A 19,953-nucleotide genomic window follows, 5' to 3' on the forward strand; every position below is an offset into this window, starting at 1 on the left:
GGGGAGACCATGAGTACTTTTGGCGTGACCATATGTTTAATTCAACAGAACATGACCGTGAATGAAAAGTATTGCTAATGCAAAATTTAAACCAAGGACGGTGAAAGCTTTTTGCTGTTTTTGGGCTGCACAAACATCACAGCTGAGGAGGATTCTGGATGCACAATTTAATTTAAGAATAAAGGACAGCCCCATGGCTGCACACAGACTGTGAAGCCATGGGCTTATATGCTTGCTATAGTCAACTGAAATACAGGAACATTCATTTTACATTTAATGTGAATTCCTATTGTCATCACTACTATTTATTTAAAGTAGGAAAATGAGTCTTCTCTCTGACAGAAGGGGGCAATCATATTCCTACAGTTTATTCTACATGTGAACACTGAAAAGAAGGAAGATGATTTTTTGTAAATACCAAGTTTTTCCCAGAAAAAAACATTGACATAATTGAATTATGAGTACATTGAGTGTCGTATTGTTGTCATATCAGCTCACATCTCAGGGAAACAAGTCATGGCCTCCTTTTTCACATATCATATCAGTCGCAATGCTGCTAGTTAACTGTAGAATTAATACTTCTGCTTTGTTCTGCAACCTTTTAACATGAGCATGTCAACGACTGAATTATGCTCCCTTGTTATTTCTGTTAGCAACATGACATACATCATTAAAAAAGGAAAAACCTGCATCCTCTGAGCATAAAAAAAGCCTGCAGTTAAAATTAGATTTACTAACTGTGCAGACATGGTGGTGAAAATCAAACACTTTATATAATGTTTCTAATCCCCCTTGGTTTCTGAGTCATCACACAGAGGAACCATCCAGCAGCTGGAACTATTTTTATCCGCTTTCAGCAAAATGATATGAGTGCACTAAATTTGCTGTTCTTGAATGGTGAAAATGACATAAGTACAGAGGAATAGTCTATTTATAAAACCATACTGCAGGCTAAGGTAGAAGGAGGTAATAAGCAAGTAAGTGTTGTTTAACTTCACATGGGATTTTTTTTTCAAACACCCTCTGGACACCTAACGCAAGAGAAAACCTTAAGGCTGCTTTTGTACTGGTGGACAGTACTGCTTTAAAGCCAGCAGCCATATCACCCTGCAACTCAAAACTGACAACCCATTGAAGCTCAGCGGGTGTGAGTCTGACCAATACCTGAATGGGAGACCTCAAGCAGTGATCTGAGGTAAAAAAACAAGACACACTGCCTTAAAATATGGATCCATGGGTACAGTAGGTAACATCCTGTTATATCCTCTATATTACAACCTGTGTGTTGCAGATACTTGAATAAAAAGGGAAGAATTAACAGAGAAACGTATAATATGTGTTAATAGTGCATTTCTGCCCAGCCCAAAGTGCTGCAAAAACAAAAGGACGTTTTTGTAGAAGAGCATGAAGCATATTATAGTACAGTTGTCTGTATTTTATCCTCCCTGCTGGAAACAGAAAATTCATACTGTATCCATCCTGGAAACACAAAATTCATATGGTATCTGCCCTGGAAACCTCAAATATTTAGAAAAGGTGAGGGCTCCAAGTTTCCCTTATGAAAACCTCCAGATAAAACGCGCAGATTAGGAATTCACAAGTAGCATGTAGGGAGCAAACATTAGTCTGAGGCTATTAAGTATTTAATTAATTTACCGTATCTTAATACTTTCAAGATTTTTATATTTAGTACATTACATATGTACTTAGTTCATAATGCAATGTACACTGGAAAATGTATGTAGGAGTTCTTGATAGTTCCTTACCCGAGCACCATCTGTTTCCGAAGTCTGTTGTTTAGGACTACCTTTCTTCTCCAGAAGCCTCAGACTGCTGTCCTCATTTCTGACTCCATTCTCTCTCGATTCTGCTTCAAGGTGCACACTGACATCCTCTGCACAGGCTGTGTGGTCTATTCCATTCTGACTCAGGTTACAGTGGACAGCTGGAGAAAGAAAATCCAAAACTGAGAGGGCCGTTTCAATAACATTATGTTTTTAATTTAACCTGGTTGCTAAATTCTCTTATGAAGTTGTATTACTCTTGCTTCAGCAATCATCTGCTTCCAATTTAATAAAAGCATAGATTGCTCTGACAACAGATGAGTTTCACCGAATTCTAATACAATGGTCTGATGAAAGTAAAAAAATAAAATACCAATATTTATTCATTTTCTCCTATTTATTATTGCTAAGCATGGTGCTTTATGGATGGTGCTCTGTAAATATTGGAAAAAAAGAATGTAATTAACAAAGTTTTATGTCCGTAAAAAACAATGAAATGCACCTGAAAACACGGTGCAGGAAAATTAAAAAATGTTCTACAAAATGATCCCAGAAGACATACATACTTACTGTACGAATAAAAATATGGAGGCACCTAGTGTTGATGTAGATGTCAAATGTTTTTGTTCTATCACACACTCAGTGGATCTCATCTGACATTAAATGCATCTGGATAATGAAAATGGGAGTTTTTACGTCTCTGAACTGGGCTGTAAAGTTAAGGACTTTGTTTTTGCTAGTTTATAGCCTCCTGCATATCACATACAGGCTCTATAACGTGTACGGATGCAAAATCCTTAGAGACACATCATTGATTGGCTATCCCTCATGGTTGGATTAATCATTTTCATTTGCACTGGGGTGTCTGCATCTGGTGCTTTCTGATGAAGACTTCTGGTCTCCTGAGTATGTCTAAGTCCAGTCTTCATATGCTGTATGCTTCACTAATACAGGTATGTTGTCTGGAGATCCATTTCTGTCAAAGTAAATATTGGAGCATACTCAAGTTCGATAACCGAAGTCAGGGTGGTTGGAGTTTTGGACTGGAGCTCCTGGAGATCAAATAAATGATCATCTATTCTGTAAATCAGTTGTTTGTTACCTAATTGAGCACGTGACTCAGAATTATACATCACAGTTTAGGTGATGACGTATTGTTAGAATCTTGTCTGGATTTCCAAGGCTCCTGCAATGGATACATCCATGAGGATTACTGCACCGATTTTTCAAGGTCCTCAGGAGAATGAACTTCAGGAGAATCTTGCAGATCACCCCACATTTCACAATGTTTCAAATGCCGAGTCTAAAAATGTTAAGCATGTTGAAATGTGAAAGGTAAATGAGACCTGAATATTTCAATAGTCTATACTGCGAAAAGTACACTATATATTTTTATTATATTGATTTTATTATTCTTTGAATGCTTGCCATGATTTGGGACTGTCAGCCTTAGTATTTGTACAAGGAATAGCAATCAGAATAAGAACTACTGACATCTACAGTATGTGAGATTAAACCAGATCTATGAATACCATAAAGTCTTGCACACATTTCATTTTCCACATACCTTGCCATTCATTATTGCTTGTTATGTGATTCAGAGATAATAATAATACAGACTTCAATAAACAATAAACATTAACATATATGCATTTGGAAATACAGTTTAAAATGTAAGCCTATTAGTCTCTACTTTAGTATTAGTCAGCAATTTTCTTTTGAAAACTATTTTAAAAAATTCATTTCAGCCCAGAAAGAATTTTCTAGGGTTTGATAAACTATGGTGTGATCACTAGATGGTGCTGTTGAACCTCAATGGAAAAAACAAGTAAACTAGGAATTTTATGTGAGATTCAGTGATCAACTCCAAGAATCTAAACATCAGGAAGATTTGTATGCATAATTGCACCCAATTATTATCTGAAATATATGTATATAGGCTATGAAATATGTATCATATTGGTATATAAAAACATCATTTGTGTGCATGTGCATATATTGGGGATGGGGGCCTGGTAATTTTAGATTTAAAGCTATGCTTCTTCTGCTTCATTTTGAAACAAACAGTAAAACAGAAGATAAACAAAACATTGCAGGATTATAAGTAAAGATGTTCTATAAGTTCTATAAGTAATATGCTCCACTGGATGTTCATTTGAATTAAATGTGACATCCCCTAAAGTGGGAAAAAAAGAACAAAAACAATCATAAAATTACAAATACAAAGTCAATATCTGTGGTCTGCCTTTTAATAAAAACTTAAAAATTAAGCAATTTGACATTGTTTATATTAATGAAATGAATAAAAGATTAACATAAAAGTATTCTAAAATATTCCACTTCCTGATTACCATGTAAGTGCACCCTAGGTACTTTTTAGCTAAAAAAACACTATCCTGAATAAAACTAGTAATCACATAAAGCTTGGATTATGAGGATGGAATAAAATATTTACATGGCTAATACCAGGCAAAAAAAAACCTAATTAATTAAAATGTTTTGCTCATTTCAAGCTTATGAATTATTTAATCCAAATATTGATTTCTGAGTTTGTATGCAATTTAAATCCTCTTTCTATTCTAAACAGACCTACTGTACACCGTACAACAAAGAAGAAGCATCTCTCACATACAGTAAATGCTGCCATCAAGTGATGAATTTGAAATCTCCAGTTTAACAAGTAATTCAAAGTTTTGTGTTATCTTCCGTTTAAATGTCATATGACACTAGCTTCTTTGTTTAACATCATTATATATTTTGGGACATCAAACTTACAGTTCAAGGAACATTTTCATTGTTTTCAGTATGGGAAATTAGCCCCAATTAACCCCAAGGTTACAAAAACGTCCAACAAGGAAAATGGGTATATTAGAGATTAGCGCCTAATGAAATAAGCTGCGTCACTTGAAAAAATGAGGGGATATTCCAAGTCTGTAGTTTTGAAAGAGGGTCACTAGGAGGACATTTTATTTAAGCATTCAAAAGCCTAATAAGGTGAACCCAGATGAACAAGGAATCGGGGAAGTAGGATCAGGAGTGTAAAAAAAGTAGACATACTAAAAGTGAAAAGGATTTTGTAAAAAGTATCTTGGAGGTCGGTAAGACACTGTTTTTTTGTGATCCTTCCAAAATAACCTTTAGCCACCGAAACCAGCACTGTGCTAAGGTTTTACTGGCTCATTGTCACACTGATCTGATCTATGTCACTGCATCGCAAAACACTCAACTTCAGCTTCTACAGCCATATTAAAGAGTTGCATTTAGTGTATCCCATTTACAGTGCCTTGCGAAAGTATTCGGCCCCCTTGAACTTTTCAACCTTTTGCCACATTTCAGGCTTCAAACATAAAGATATAAATTTTTTATTTTATGTGAAGAATCACCAACAAGTGGGACACAATTGTGAAGTGGAACGAAATCTATTGGATTTTTGAAACTTTTTTAACTAATAAAAAAATGAAAAGTGGGGCGTGCAAAATTATTCGGCCGCCTTGCGTTAATACTTTGTAGAGCCACCTTTTGCTGCGATTACAGCTGCAAGTCGCTTGGGGTATGTCTCTATCAGTTTTGCACATCGAGAGACTGAAATTCTTGCCCATTCTTCCTTGCAAAACAGCTCGAGCTCAGTGAGGTTGGATGGAGAGCGTTTGTGAACAGCAGTTTTCAGCTCTTTCCACAGATTCTCGATTGGGTTCAGGTCTGGACTTTGACTTGGCCATTCAAACACCTGGATACGTTTATTTGTGAACCATTCCTTTGTAGATTTTGCTGTATGTTTGGGATCATTGTCTTGTTGGAAGATAAATCTCCGTCCCAGTTTCAGGTCTTTTGCAGACTCCAACAGGTTTTCATCCAGAATGGTCCTGTATTTGGCTGCATCCATCTTCCCCCCAATTTTAACCATCTTCCCTGTCCCTGCTGAAGAAAAGCAGGCCCAAACCATGATGCTGCCACCACCATGTTTGACAGTGGGGATGGTGTGTTGAGGGTGATGAGCTGTGTTGCTTTTACGCCAAACATATCGTTTTGCATTGTGGCCAAAAAGTTCGATTTTGGTTTCATCTGACCAGAGCACCTTCTTCCACATGTTTGGGGTGTCTCCCAGGTGGCTTGTGGCAAACTTTAGACGAGACTTTTTATGGATATCTTTGAGAAATGGCTTTCTTCTTGCCACTCTTCCATAAAGGCCAGATTTGTGCAGTGTAAGACTGATTGTTGTCCTATGGACAGACTCTCCCACCTCAACTGTAGTTCTCTGCAGTTCATCCAGAGTGATCATGGGCCTCTTGGCTGCATCTCTGATCAGTCTTCTCCTTGTCTGAGCTGAAAGTTTAGAGGGACGGCCAGGTCTTGGTAGATTTGCAGTGGTCTGATACTCCTTCCATTTCAAGATGATCGCTTGCACAGTGCTCCTTGGGATGTTTGAAGCTTGGGAAATCTTTTTGTATCCAAATCCGGCTTTAAACTTCTCCACAACAGTATTACGGACCTGCCTGGTGTGTTCCTTGGTCTTCATGATGCTCTCTGCGCTTTCAACAGAACCTTGAGACTATCACAGAGCAGGTGCATTTATACAGAGACTTGATTACACACAGGTGGATTCTATTTATCACCATCAGTCATTTAGGACAACATTGGATCATTCAGAGATCCTCGCTGAACTTCTGGAGTGAGTTTGCTGCACTGAAAGTAAAGGGGCCGAATAATTTTGCACGCCCCACTTTTCATTTTTTTATTAGTTAAAAAAGTTTCAAAAATCCAATAGATTTCGTTCCACTTCACAATTGTGTCCCACTTGTTGGTGATTCTTCACATAAAATAAAAAATTTATATCTTTATGTTTGAAGCCTGAAATGTGGCAAAAGGTTGAAAAGTTCAAGGGGGCCGAATACTTTCGCAAGGCACTGTAAGTTGTGTTGCTATTGTCAAGTTTCGAAAGATTAGCAGAACTCGGCAATATATCAGATTTCCTTTCTTCAACATACGCCCGCCCTGATTGTTTTTCTCTATTGGTATTACAGTAGGTTTGCCTACTTATTTTTATTTTCATTTCTTGATTTCCTCACTACGGTTCTTACAAATACACTACTGTACTTGCAACAACAACACAGAGTACAACTGTGCAGAAATAAACACTTTCCAAAAACAAGCCAGAATGTAATGCTATGTGGCCAAAAATGTGCGTTTTACATCATATTTTTGAACTGAAAGTAAATCTGACAGGGAAACTGAAATACAGTAAAGAAATAAAAAATATAAACAACAAGGAGTCATTCAATCTACAGTATTCACCTGGCAGACAGTAGCTCTGAGATTCAAGGAAGGACTTAATGCTTCTTAAGTTATCCCAATTAATCAGCTTTGAAACTGTGGTTACGGAACCTTTTCTTAACTCCTGTCACACTATTGACCAAAGCTGTGTCGTTTCCATACATCTACAAATCCGATCTTGTCCCCTGCTCCAATTTTTTTCATGGATCTGGAAGTAATTTTTGTCAGGATTTTTTTTATTATTTTTTTTTCTCAGTTTGTCAGCTTCTCTCAGGAGAATTTCATTGATTCACAGTCTCAAATATCCTTTAAATCTTTCATGTTCCGGGTCTTTTTCTGTGTGCGATGTACAGTACCTTACGGTGTGGGCAACTGAACACGGGAAGTGAACAATCTTTCTTTGATGTGGTAGCAGCCAACCTGATGGATTAATAACATATTCAAAAAATGAAAAGCCCTTTTGCTAGAAAATGTTCTCTTCCAGTGCCTAAAATCACAACGGCTGACCTATACAATGTCAGTACAGAGATAAGATGTACAGCTGATGTTGGACTCATGATAACTTCTAATCTGACAGCATCGATAATGAAAGCTTGACAATCTCAGTGTTTTCCTCCCAGACATTGCTCCTTACGGAAAGCAGAGTAAATTCAGAATGAGTGAGACATGAGAAGGTTGTGCATAGACAAATTATATATTATTGAAGTGGGTCCCAGCTGCATAGAAAATTACAGCTTCAGCTGTGTTCCTCTACTGCAATGTTATTCACGACATCCCACTGGGGGGAGTTTTTTTCTAAAATTAGCACAGACCACTTGCCCCTGTTCACAGTGACGTCTTCCGTGATAACAGCTGAGAGCAAACCCATGAGAGAATATTTTTGGTTACAAAATAAAAGCTACATCATTAAAACAACCTTAAAACTGGGATAAAGAGAAGGTAGAGAAAGTTTTTATGAAGACCTTGGATTCACATCTCAACTTTATCCTAAGGAAGGGAATTCTGAAGATGATTCTTAAAGCTCTGTAGCTAGATATGCTGCCAGGGCTTCGAGCATTTTTAATTAAATCTTTTGAAAGTCATAAAGAATTAATCAGTGGAAAAAGAATAAAAGGAACCATCTGCTGAGGAGTAATCTAAAAATAAAACTGCAAAGATAAAACTGAATATGTCTTAAGTACGTTTAGTACTGGCCAAATATTACGTTGAATACTGTGATTATCAAAAGTATTCAGCCATTTGGACTTTTTCACATTTAATTGTGTTACAATATGGAATCATAATGTATTTAATTGTTTTTGTTTGCCTTTGATCAACAAAAAACACTGTATAATGTCAAAGTGACAACATAAATATACACATCCTCTCATATCATAAATATAAAACTGAAAACTGACTGCATAAGTATTCATCCCCCTTGAGTCAATATTCGGTAAAGGTACCTGTACCTTTGTTAGAAATTAGATTCTTAGTGGCAAGCAATGCGCAGCTGTCTTGAGAAGCATTAGACAGACCTTCATCACCTTCCATGGCCAGAATGGATTTGAATTCTGTTGGAAACTGCTAGAACATGCACTTCCGTCCCACACCATTACAACTTTTACTATTGCAACTGAAGATGATCCTGCTGAACAACAGGATGGGTCCAGACCACACTATTTTAATAGCTTGCAAAAACACATGATATGTTTTGTTGGAGCTCTTGTTGTGGCTCGCAGAGACTAAATATGATATTCAGATTAAGATGTTTTTGTTAAGAACAAAAAGAAGCCCTTCAAACCGATCTAGCTGGTTTAGTTTCTGATTAGCCTAACTGACTAATCTGTTTGAATATGAGAGCCTTTGATATATTAGGAGAAAATCCTGAAGCGTGTGCTCTCTTCTTACACTCTTTTCTACATTTAGAGCAAGGAGTAAAAAAAGCCATGATACATCCATGGATAAAAACGTGTGCTTGCGAATATGCATGAACAAAGGTGATGTTTCCACTATTAAAGGCATGCATTTGTCATCTTAAATAGCACTGCAGCAATGCCTCAACCTCTAAAACAGGGAGATAATGCACCCTGGGAATGCTGACAGACTGACTAGAAGCACCAGGTATTGACTTGGACCTGATCAACTGTATGTAATGACCAGGCGGCAACACCTAAGGGATTCAATCTCCAAAGCAACAAACTTGAACTGTTAACACAGTTAGGAATTCAAAACTAATCAGTGTCACCACACACCGAAGAGATGTCAATATTTGACACAGATGGGCCTACAATGATAACACCATGATTCAAAGTCACTAGGATACTTGACTCCTATGTGCATCAGCTGCAAATGGCAAAACGATTATCTTTGGTCTGCAGGAGAAAGCACAAAGGGTTTTCTAAAGTCTATAAGAAAAAAACAACAGTTTCGGCAGCTAGCAGTAGCACAGTGATGTTGAGAGTCATTAGTATCAGTGTTAAAGAATGGCTTTGCTATAGCTGGTTGTAATCTCACTGTATGGCATTATGTTGAACATATTTTGAGACCTGTATTTTGACAGAGACACTCATATCAATGTAATCCCTTTATCTTTCACCACCATATGACATTGCAGCTGCCATAACAGATTAACACCTGCTTTAATGATATAATAGATGAACACGAGATATTACTGACCAATCTGCTGTAAAAACACAATGGCGGAACACAGATAAAAGCAGCTAAAAGGGCAGTTCAGTACATATATTTTTTAAATGTCATGTAAACCGTATAATGGAATGAAATTTATTCTCTTTCTTTTTATGGCTTTTTCAGGTATAATCTATTGATGAGCAAATAATATATAGAAAATAAAATTTTTAGGGTATCTTAAGCACAAGGAGGTTGGTAGTACCATGAAAAATGCAAGAGACAGAGATACTGCTCTGAGGAGCTCCTCATTAAAAAAGAAGACCCTGTTTTTGTGCTTTGAAATTCACCAATTCACCCCACCCCCTTCTTCCCTGCAACGAATACATCCTTCTGTGCATATCTTTGAGGTCCCCACTACCCAGACATGCAATCCCTTGATGAGCAAATCGCTTCAGACAGCTCAGATGCAGAGTCTACTGCTCCGATGCTACTCTTTACCAGTTCTGGAGCTCAGATTTTAGATGTGTTTTGTTTTTTTCAGAGAAACTGCTTCTAGTTTAGAAATAAATTCTCCTTTTACTGTTCGTCCTACAGTATTAGAAGACACTGTAGTTACAATACATGAAGAAGGTTTTTATTTAATTGAATAATTCCCATCATTATAACGACAACCATTAAAATAAAAAATTAGAACTTTGGTCATTACTTAATTGATTAGGATAATACCTTTAAAGATACTTTTTTTTATTTATACACAGCACACCAAAAGTTGATGTGGTCTTTCTTGCAATGGTGATTTCTATCTTCACTCCATTCACTCACCTGTTTTTGTTTTTCCCTGTGTCCTCTATACATTTAGTTAGGGTTAGAAGATTCTTTAACAGATCTTTCAGACCTGATATTTATGATTTCATCCATCATTCTAAATAAGAACTTTCTCTTAATGCATCCGGTAAATACATTCCCAAGTTGATACTGCATTTGGATCTACTCTTGCCAAATCATACTGTATCAATTATGACCTGTTATTAAACTACTGTGGAATATTAAAAAAAACATACAGTACTCTGAGAAGGTTTGGACAGTTTCCTGCAAATAATGGAAAGAGAGCTCTTTTAAAACGCTAAAAGGTAGAGCTTTATGAAAAGATTCTTTTAAATCATTATGCTATAATTGGCACTCTGAATGAAGCTCCAAATCATAATCATAAAGCCTGAATGAAGCAGAGGCTGATGAAACAACTTTATAAATTATTCAGGCAGTGCTGCATTTTCGTGCTATTTTTACAGTATACTGAATGTGACTAAGTCATTTGTAGGCATCCAGCTACTGTACAATGCACAGAAAAAGAGTTAGGAAGTGTGTTAGAGAGCGCAGTCTTGTTGGAACAGACAACAACATTTTTACAGTTAAATTTGTGCCTTCCTGAGATACTCATACACAAGTTTTAATGTTGCCTACCTTGTGCTTCAAGGTGAGCTGCCCATACTCCTCTTATTAATGCTTCTACTTTACACCTGCCTTTTCCATCTGAACCAAACCAAATGTACACTCATGACTTGGGTGACAAGAAGTTTGGTTTTCTTTTGCTTTCTGACCACCTCTAGGAGCTCATTCTTTCCGGCATCGTGCACATCGAATCCAATTGCTTTCAGCCAGGTCTTGCTGTTTGCACTGACCTGAATTAATGTAGCTCTGACAGGCTCCATGCACAATACCTGCAGTGCTCCCGTTACAGTATCAGACTGAAAATGTGTTTGAGTTTAGCTGCATAAAACCTTTATACTGTAAGTTAACTCAGGCACAAAGTGTTTGATTTCCGTTGATTGACTTCTTGACTGAATGTACATTAAAAACAAAAAAAGCAGTTTTGCTCTGCACTCCTGGGCACAAGAAATGTGACACTGTTTGAATAATTGCAGCTTTACTTTGATTTCAAGTGTGCTAAAATTGCATATGATATTATTAATTAGTGTCTAAATACTGATTAGTATAGTTACTGTTTTTATTGAAACACACATTTTCTGAACAAGTGAAGATCAGTACAACCTGATCACAGCAAGTTTAGCAAGTGAGCTGAAGCAAAAGAATGGTTCTGAACATGAGGAGTCCACTCAGCCAATCTAGCCCGTTTGGTAGTAAGTAGCTACAGTAGTTGTCCCGAAGATCCCATTCAGCCATATTTGATATATCTTAAGAGTATTGGACAGCATGCCTGGGTGTCTTGTTCCTTACTCTCATTCATACTTTGAGTGAAGAAGTGCCTCCTGTTTATGGCTGTAACTGCATTTGCATGCAAATTCCACTTGTGTCCTCTGGTTTGTGTTTTATCATTGATTCTGAAGAAGTCCACCAAGTTGACTTTGACAGTCTTTCGAAGACTTTGAATACTTATAACAGATCTTTTCGGCAAATTCCTTGCAAAAAACTTTTCGGACTTTTCTGTTCAAGACTTTAAAGTTTCGGTTCCCTCAGACTGTCAGTCTGGAATTTATCTGTTTTATCTTCTCTCGACTGGTTCCAGATAAAAAGGTTGAGCTACATAATCTTATCAAGCACACAAAAGAGCAGAGGATCCAAGTTACTGTTTCATACAGCACATTTAAAATTGTTATATTGTTCTAAATTGTTCTGTGATTGTTTTCCCAAGCAAGACCTTCACTGCGTAGGGCAAAGTACTTTTCAATATACTTTTGTGGCTAACAATTTTGAATTGATTAGTAACATGTGCTCCCTCACATCCTGAATATGGGAACATTACAAGAAGGATACAGGTATTACTGTATTATAGAATATAGTAGAATTTGAGACTGGGTACATTTCAGTACACCTGGTCAAAATTGTAAATTTACTCCCTGTGATTCTCACATCTTAAAAAATCTGAGTTAGTGCACTGACATACTGTATGGTCAAGCTAGACAATGTCAATACCCTTCCAGTACTGTCAGATGCCAACAGACTATTTTCAAATTATTATTTTTTTAATACTGTTGTGTTTTAGGTCTTATTCCTGCTTTTGTAAATTCATTTTTGTCTTTCGAATGTAATTACCTTTTAAACCCCAATGTCAATAACAGATTACAATTCTTCGGTGTTTGTTATTACCCTGCTAGAAACCTTGAATTATGTTATTATTAACTTGCTTGCATGCACGTCTAACAAAAATCTAGAAATAGGACCTTATTTAGATTTCAATAAATATGCCGATACTTGTATAGGAAAAAGAATTTAGTTACTCTCAAAGATTTAATCAATTATGAACATTTTACTGTATAGCCATGACTAAGTTCACAAAGCATCTCAAAGCAGTGAGAAACCTTCTCATGCTGGTGCAAAAAAAAACCTCCATCTGTTTCACTTTAGCAAAGGTGAAACGCAGCCAAATTCCATGGAACCATAATTGATTGCTTATATCTTGTCTGACTCAAAAGGTGCAATGACTTCTCACATCTTGCATGTGTTCTTTTAAACCTTTCAGATAAATCCTTCTAACAGAGTACAGAAAGACTATAGGGAAATAAATATATTCCTTAATTAAGAAACACATTTAAAAGAATTGATGCCATTAGGTCTTTAACATCCTAATACCAGGAAAAATTAAAACAAAGAAGTGAAGACAGTGTTATATGATGAGAATCCAAATCAAATAAGTAATTGAAATAATAAAAAAAAAATCTTGAACTCTCTAAAGTTTGAGTCTAAAATTAAGGTTTATAATTTTAGAAAAAGACAACAAAGAGACAAGGCAGAGTTTATAGGTGGTGATCAAATGAATTTAAAGGTTTAAAGCAAATTCATCCCTAAAACTGTTAGGTTCATGTCTAACAAAATATGGCCTAAACTGCAACTTTTTTTCCTTCTAACTTTTTTTTCTTGGTTTCCCCATTGCAATGGAGCACCTGTCTCTGCCAGGTATTTGTCAGTTCAAGCCACTGGAGGGCAGCTCATAGATGAATCAGGGAGAGGACGCATGCAGGCCTTCACAGGGATCGGATCTTACAATGTTTCCTACACTTTCACAAATCCCCTGGTAGGGATTCATCTCCTAGATCTCTCTCTTCGAACTTGCTGTCACACCTTTCCCAACCCATTTTCATATTCATTTTCAATTCTATTTATTTTGTTCTCCTTACCCTCATATTGCTAATCCCTTGATCACACACCTATTTTTTTTTACTTTTCTGAGTGCTTTTCTCATACATTGACCCAGCTCCTTGCTCTAGCATCTTCCAAATATCACGATCTCAGAGCTGCTAACTGACCGTGTTTCTTTCGTGCTATTGACCCAAAATTATACATGGAACGTGTACATCAAAAAACTCAAAACAGATATTGGTTATCACAAGGCAAACAGAACTATGACAACACATTTTAAGAACTAAAAAAACGGACAAGAACATGGCACTAAATTAATTATATCCCATTACACCCGTGTTAAACAAAATTCTTTTTCAATATTGCCTTAAAATGTTCCTGCTATCGGTTCTCAGAATGAATTCAATTCCTTATGTTTTTGTATTAGAAGAGATTTTGTGACAAGCGGAAATGGAAAGAAGAGGAAAATTTATTTTCTGACATTCCAATACTACAGGTACATCATTACTATTCGGTCTGGAACAGGAGCAGCTTTAAGAAGCAATTTCTAATGCTGTGGGCCAGACAGGCATTTATTCACCGCCATACAGAGCAGGTCACCCAAGTGCATTGTGAAAATGTGCAATGAGATTTATTCATAACACAGGGATCCAATTCACAAACAGCATTACATTTATTCCTCTGGCAGACACTTTGAACCCAAGCGGCGTACAATTGCAAGACACACAGGGTAGAGATAACAGTAGCATCCACACTGGCCCAGCTGCAGACAAGATCTTAAATTATACATAAATGATCCATGATATGGTATGAATTGATGAAACAGAAACGTGTGCCGCTATGGGGAAGACAAATGCAGCTGGTTCATTATTTCATGAAATAAACAAGTGTGGAGTATGAGAAAAAGATAATAAATGAGATGGGGTGGCTATTAAAGACATTCTTGATGCATGCTGCATGAAAATTATTTAAAGAAAGAGAGTGAATAGGCAGGGTAATGGGTTAGCCTGCAGGTTGTACAGCACTTAAGCTACAGATGAGAAAATACTTTGACCTAGATTAATGTTTTAGTTAAAGAAATTTCTAGTATAACAGCCAGGCACATGCAGATATTTGCAGGATTATTTCAGGGCTCAAAACACCTTTGTAAGGCTAACAGACACACAGTCACCTTAAAAAGTCCATAAGAAAAAGCAAAAAGAAAAAAAAACAGCAAAATAGAAAATTACATTCTCAGAAAGGTACAATTTTCCAGAAGACTTTGTACCTCATCTATTTGGCTTCCATCTACATTATACTCCTTTGATTCAGTAGCATACTTTAAGATAATATTATTGTACTTATTTTGAAGCATTTGCTTTTTTTCCCCCCATGTTTCGTATTATTGTGCATTTATTTTTAATTCTAACAGACTAACTGAAAATGCATTTTTTAAAGATGAACTGAACTGATCTGTAATTTGCTTCAGCAAATTAAAATGACTGTGTGACACTAATTTGTAAGGATCAACAGTGGCTGAATACCACATAATTTGCAGGTGTGCCAAAATCATTATCTTACAAAAAATGACTTTGAGGCTTCAAAGCAATTTTTTTTTTTACTTTTGGGGAGGTGCAGTCTTGACATCACTGCTTCAATGACAGAGGCCAGAATGTGATAGTTGGTATTGGTCAGTTTCTACTCAGTACTTTACTTCTTTTTCCCTTCGATAAGCACAATATTTGAGTGCAAACTGGTAAATTCATATTTTTTCACTTTGTTTCCAATAATAGTAATAATAGTAAGATAGAGAATAAAGATCATAAAACATTTGATAGAATTTACATATTGTTGAAGTACAGTATGTAAATATGACTTTATAAATAAATATTTTATACATATACAGTAATTTAAGCTGGAAACAAGATGCTGCATTTAAATGAAGACTTCTACAGACAACATGTTTGGGGATGTCACTTTTAACATCTTTAAACATGAGGTTCCTCATATGTCACACCTTTGGGCCTATTTCCTACATACCGAAATCTTTTTTTCTTCTTATCAAAGATATTCTGCAAGAATTTTTTTTTCGTCCTGCAATCACGGAGTGATGTATTCTATTTCAGAGTGAAATAGTGTATCACTCAGAATAATTTTTCACTGTTTAAGTTTGTGGTGCCTGTAAAATGTGGAGAATTCTGAAGAAATCCCAGTGTCTAAACCACCTCAGAACATCTGGTAAGAGATTTAACAGATTACTAATAGATGAAATCCCAATTTTTACCAACAAAAGTGAAAATATAGGAGTGTGAGCTGCAATAATGTATTGTGAAATGAAGGAGTTAAGAAAGCTCACATTCACGGAGATACAGTATGCACTCTGAATCTTCAGAATGCCAATCCAGAAAAACTAAGAGAGAGGAACTAGTCCCAGGTTTCCAAGGCAAGAAAAATTCAGAAGTCTATCAAGACTTCTATCTATCTACACATATTAAATCTCCAAGCAGGTTTGCTCCAATCAGGATCTAATATAACAAAAATAATAAAGACTTGGAAGCTCAAGGCAACAGCTCCCAGGACGCCCTGATAACAGACACCAAAGTCCAAATGCCTTCGAGCAACGACAACAAAACCACAATGGAGAATGGTGACTCCATTCTCAGAACCACTGCAGCTAAGTAGGACCCCGAGTATGCTGATCTTCGAACGGAAGTGGATACCATCATCTAAGGAAAATAAAAGGCGCCTAGAGAAAGACAACGCAATTGGTATTGTTCAGTGTGGAACAAGTGACACAGGCATAAACTGCACGCTTTTCATTCAAAACAAGTTCAGTGGACGCAAATCACTGGTCTCGGGTACCCAACCTGCACCACGCAAAAGCAAAGACCTACTATACAGCTTCTTGTCCACTGGAAACCTTCGGTAAATGCTATGTGTATAAACATGATGAAGTTATCAGTTAGTTAGGAGTAAGGAAACATAGAGAAATTGTTGTTATATAGTAAAAGTTAAGAGTTTTAATTACTTAAGCCTAATTTTATTACTTAATAGACCAGATAATATACATATATATAAACACTTTGTTTTGCTAATTTTGGTACTGTATGTACAGTACACAGAGAAGATCTCTGTAATCTTATGTCCTATACAACAATAGTGTTTATTTTTTGGATACTTCAGAAAAATATTGCTGCAAAGATTAAACACCTAAAACCCCAAATTGTCAAGGTTTTAATATACTGTATTTACAGTCCTATAATTTTAGTGATCTTAACAAAGCTGAGAACTTCGTAACTACTTTTACCTTCATTTCCATGTTCTTCTTTTGCATTTGATGTAAATGGTTGTAATGAATAACATTTGTCAAACATATTTGTTCCATTTTATACAGGTCACTGATCATTTTCATGCCTATCAAAAACATAACATCACATTTAAAGAATAAAGATAACAGAAACCTTGATTATATGACAGCTAAGATATTTGTTTTAATTTTTTAACGGCAGCTGAACTCAGGTGATCCAAATTATGACGTCGTCATGATTAACTGAACCAAACAATAAAAAAATAGAATGATTTAAGTCAGCATCTTTATTGAAAGCTTAACACTGACTTAGAAACCAATATTGAACAATATATTAATTTAATCAGTCATTATACTGTGGCATTGCAAGAAAATATTTAAATGTGTTCTCTCTTTATCTGGAAAAGGCAATTTTTGGTCAAGCCTTTATTATATTTTAATGACATTTAAGGTATTAAGATTGACTGTGACTAATACTTTCTGCTTGAATTGCTAGTGCCATGAATATGAGTACTTAACACTGTGTGCTTCATGGAAATTAATATTTATAGAAGCTAAAATAAGACTGCATTTTTGTTCCAATTTTTTTTTTCCACTCAAAGTCTGCTTAAATTAAAATTGAGCCATTGTTAATGCCAGTTAAAGCCCCTGGTTTCTGTTTCTGCTTTTCAGACTCATGTCGGTAGGCCACCATTCAGGACAAAAAGAGTGGTAAAAGCTGTCTCAGACACTTAAATTTTCTGGAAATAAAGGTTACAACAGTCAGGCAAAAGACCAAGCCAGGGCTGGTTTGTGATGGATTTTTTTAAAGGTCCTACTGTGCTATTTCAGAAAAATCTATGCCAAGAAAATTCAAAGAGCTAGTAGTAGGGATTCAAAAATCATCTTGTTGTATTACTGTTCTCTATGAGTTGCAAGAGCTACTCTAGTTAAGATTCCTTTAATTTTGCTTTTCACTGTTCACATGCTGAAAATTGTCTAGTCACGTACATGAAAAAATACATGAGCTTTCTGTGAGTTCTACTCCTGATCATTTGAAAATAGTCCACATTTACTATAATACAATCCAGTGTGTAAAATGCTTTGTTAAAAGCTTTCAGGCCCTGCTATGTTTAACTACAGAAACCATTTCTACTTTCAAGCTTAAAAACCCAAGTTAGAGTTCAGACCACATTGCCTTCAATTCAAAGCAAAATGCAACTGAGGACCACTGCACCCTGAACAAGAAGAACATACTGTATTTTCAACACTCGGGAGCTACTGTTTAAAATTCGTAGACAGTTTTAAAAACGGTACAAGAAAGTATATTATTACACTTTTAACCATAAAACGAGACCTCACATTTTTCTCTTTTGCATTTGCAGGAGAAAATCTGGATGGTTGTGCAACTATTAATGATATGATAGAAACAAAACTAATATACTGTACATGATGAGAGAAAGAGAGCATCTCTGTTCTAGCTATGTAATGTACAACAGAAAGCTGCATCTGAACATCTATTGCTTTAGTTGGCTTTATATCCACCTGATTGGTCACAAATGAAATATGGGGTGTCTTTGAAAGTTCACATTGGCTTTGATGTAAAATTTACATCAGACATCTAGTATCAGCTCAGCAATTCCTCCAAAACTCTTAGTTGTTCGTGTTTCATTAGAACTCAATCTGTTCTTGTACATGGTAGGGATGAAAAAGTAGAGTTACTGTGATTGGAGTGACAAGCCAAATTCACTGGGATGTCTCTAAAAGAAAGATGAACACACTACTTCAAACTGTCTCAATCACATTCATAATTAATTATAATTCAGCATATCCCTGTACACAGCCTAAGGATAAATACTATCCTGAGGAAATACTGCTATTTTTAGAGATTAATGTCAAGATCCAGTCATCAGGACTATCGAATTTAATTCAAATTTAAAGTATTTCTTAACTTGATTAATGACTCACAGAAATGGTAATCCTATTTAGAAATATTACCATTAGCAGGAAAAGAACCATAAATAAAAGCAACATTTGATTTTGACAGTATTTGATTACGGTAAACTGATGTACTTTGGATATCCACAAACTGTTTACAGACACAGAGCCTGAAAGAGGTCAAGGTTAATAAGATAGTGAAAAGAAAGAAATAATACCATTTTTGACAAGCAACAGTTGTAATGGATACAAACAGAGCTTATGATTTGTTATATTTAGAGTTTCAGCAGGATTCTGATAACTTTCCAGTAAGACCACATTTAGAATATTGCCTACAAATTTGGTTATCACATTAATAAAGTGATATTGCTGTTCTGGAATGTTATCTGAGAAGACAATAGTCCACAGAAGAGCAGCTAGATACATTCCCAGGCTTGAAGGAATGCTCTACATTAATGGACTACAGAACTGCACCATTGTAATCTTGAACCAACTGGTTATTCCAAGTCAGATACAGCTTGATTGGACAAAGCTAAACAGGCATTGCTAAACAGGGGTATTGCCGGCTGAGCTAAAGAAGACCTTCAAATGATTTTTTTTTACTTGACTTTGACCTTAATGTCTACTGTATGCAACTAAGTAGTAAGTTTCAGTAGCTGGAAGAAAGCAACAGTAGTATAACATTGCAGAAGAAAGCAAGTACTGATGTGAATTAAAAATGTAACAGACTTTTTGAAGTTCTTACAATAATATTCCTTTAAGGGGAGATAAGCAAGAAAATATAATGTCAGTGTGGCAGCATTAATTAACTTGCTTCAGCTGGAACAAAGAAATTGCAGGCTTTCAAAAGTTTCACACAGTAGATGAGACCTTGATTAAAAGCACAGGGAATCACATTAAAGACTTCTTGTGAAATCAAGTCTGTAAATGTGCTATGCAGTGGTGTTCTCAATTGCAAGAGGACTTGCAAATGTCTGGAGGACAATGAGT

At 36.0% G+C, this 19,953-nt stretch overlaps 1 protein-coding gene across 3 annotated transcripts in view; it reads right to left on the reverse strand.

The window, feature by feature from the left end:
• samd12 (sterile alpha motif domain containing 12) overlaps positions 1–19,953 on the reverse strand; it is a 119,861-nt gene that overhangs the window by 90,977 nt on the left and 8,931 nt on the right. For all 3 annotated transcript variants that reach the window (XM_088601905.1, XM_088601906.1, XM_088601904.1), the window contains exon 2: positions 1,767–1,945. In XM_088601905.1, coding sequence (XP_088458031.1) covers positions 1,767–1,945 — 179 coding nt within the window. The remainder of the gene's footprint in view (positions 1–1,766; positions 1,946–19,953) is intronic.

This window comes from Lepisosteus platostomus, chromosome 12, assembly GCF_059453375.1.
Source record: "Lepisosteus platostomus isolate fLepPlt1 chromosome 12, fLepPlt1.hap1, whole genome shotgun sequence".
Taxonomy (NCBI): domain Eukaryota; kingdom Metazoa; phylum Chordata; class Actinopteri; order Semionotiformes; family Lepisosteidae; genus Lepisosteus; species Lepisosteus platostomus.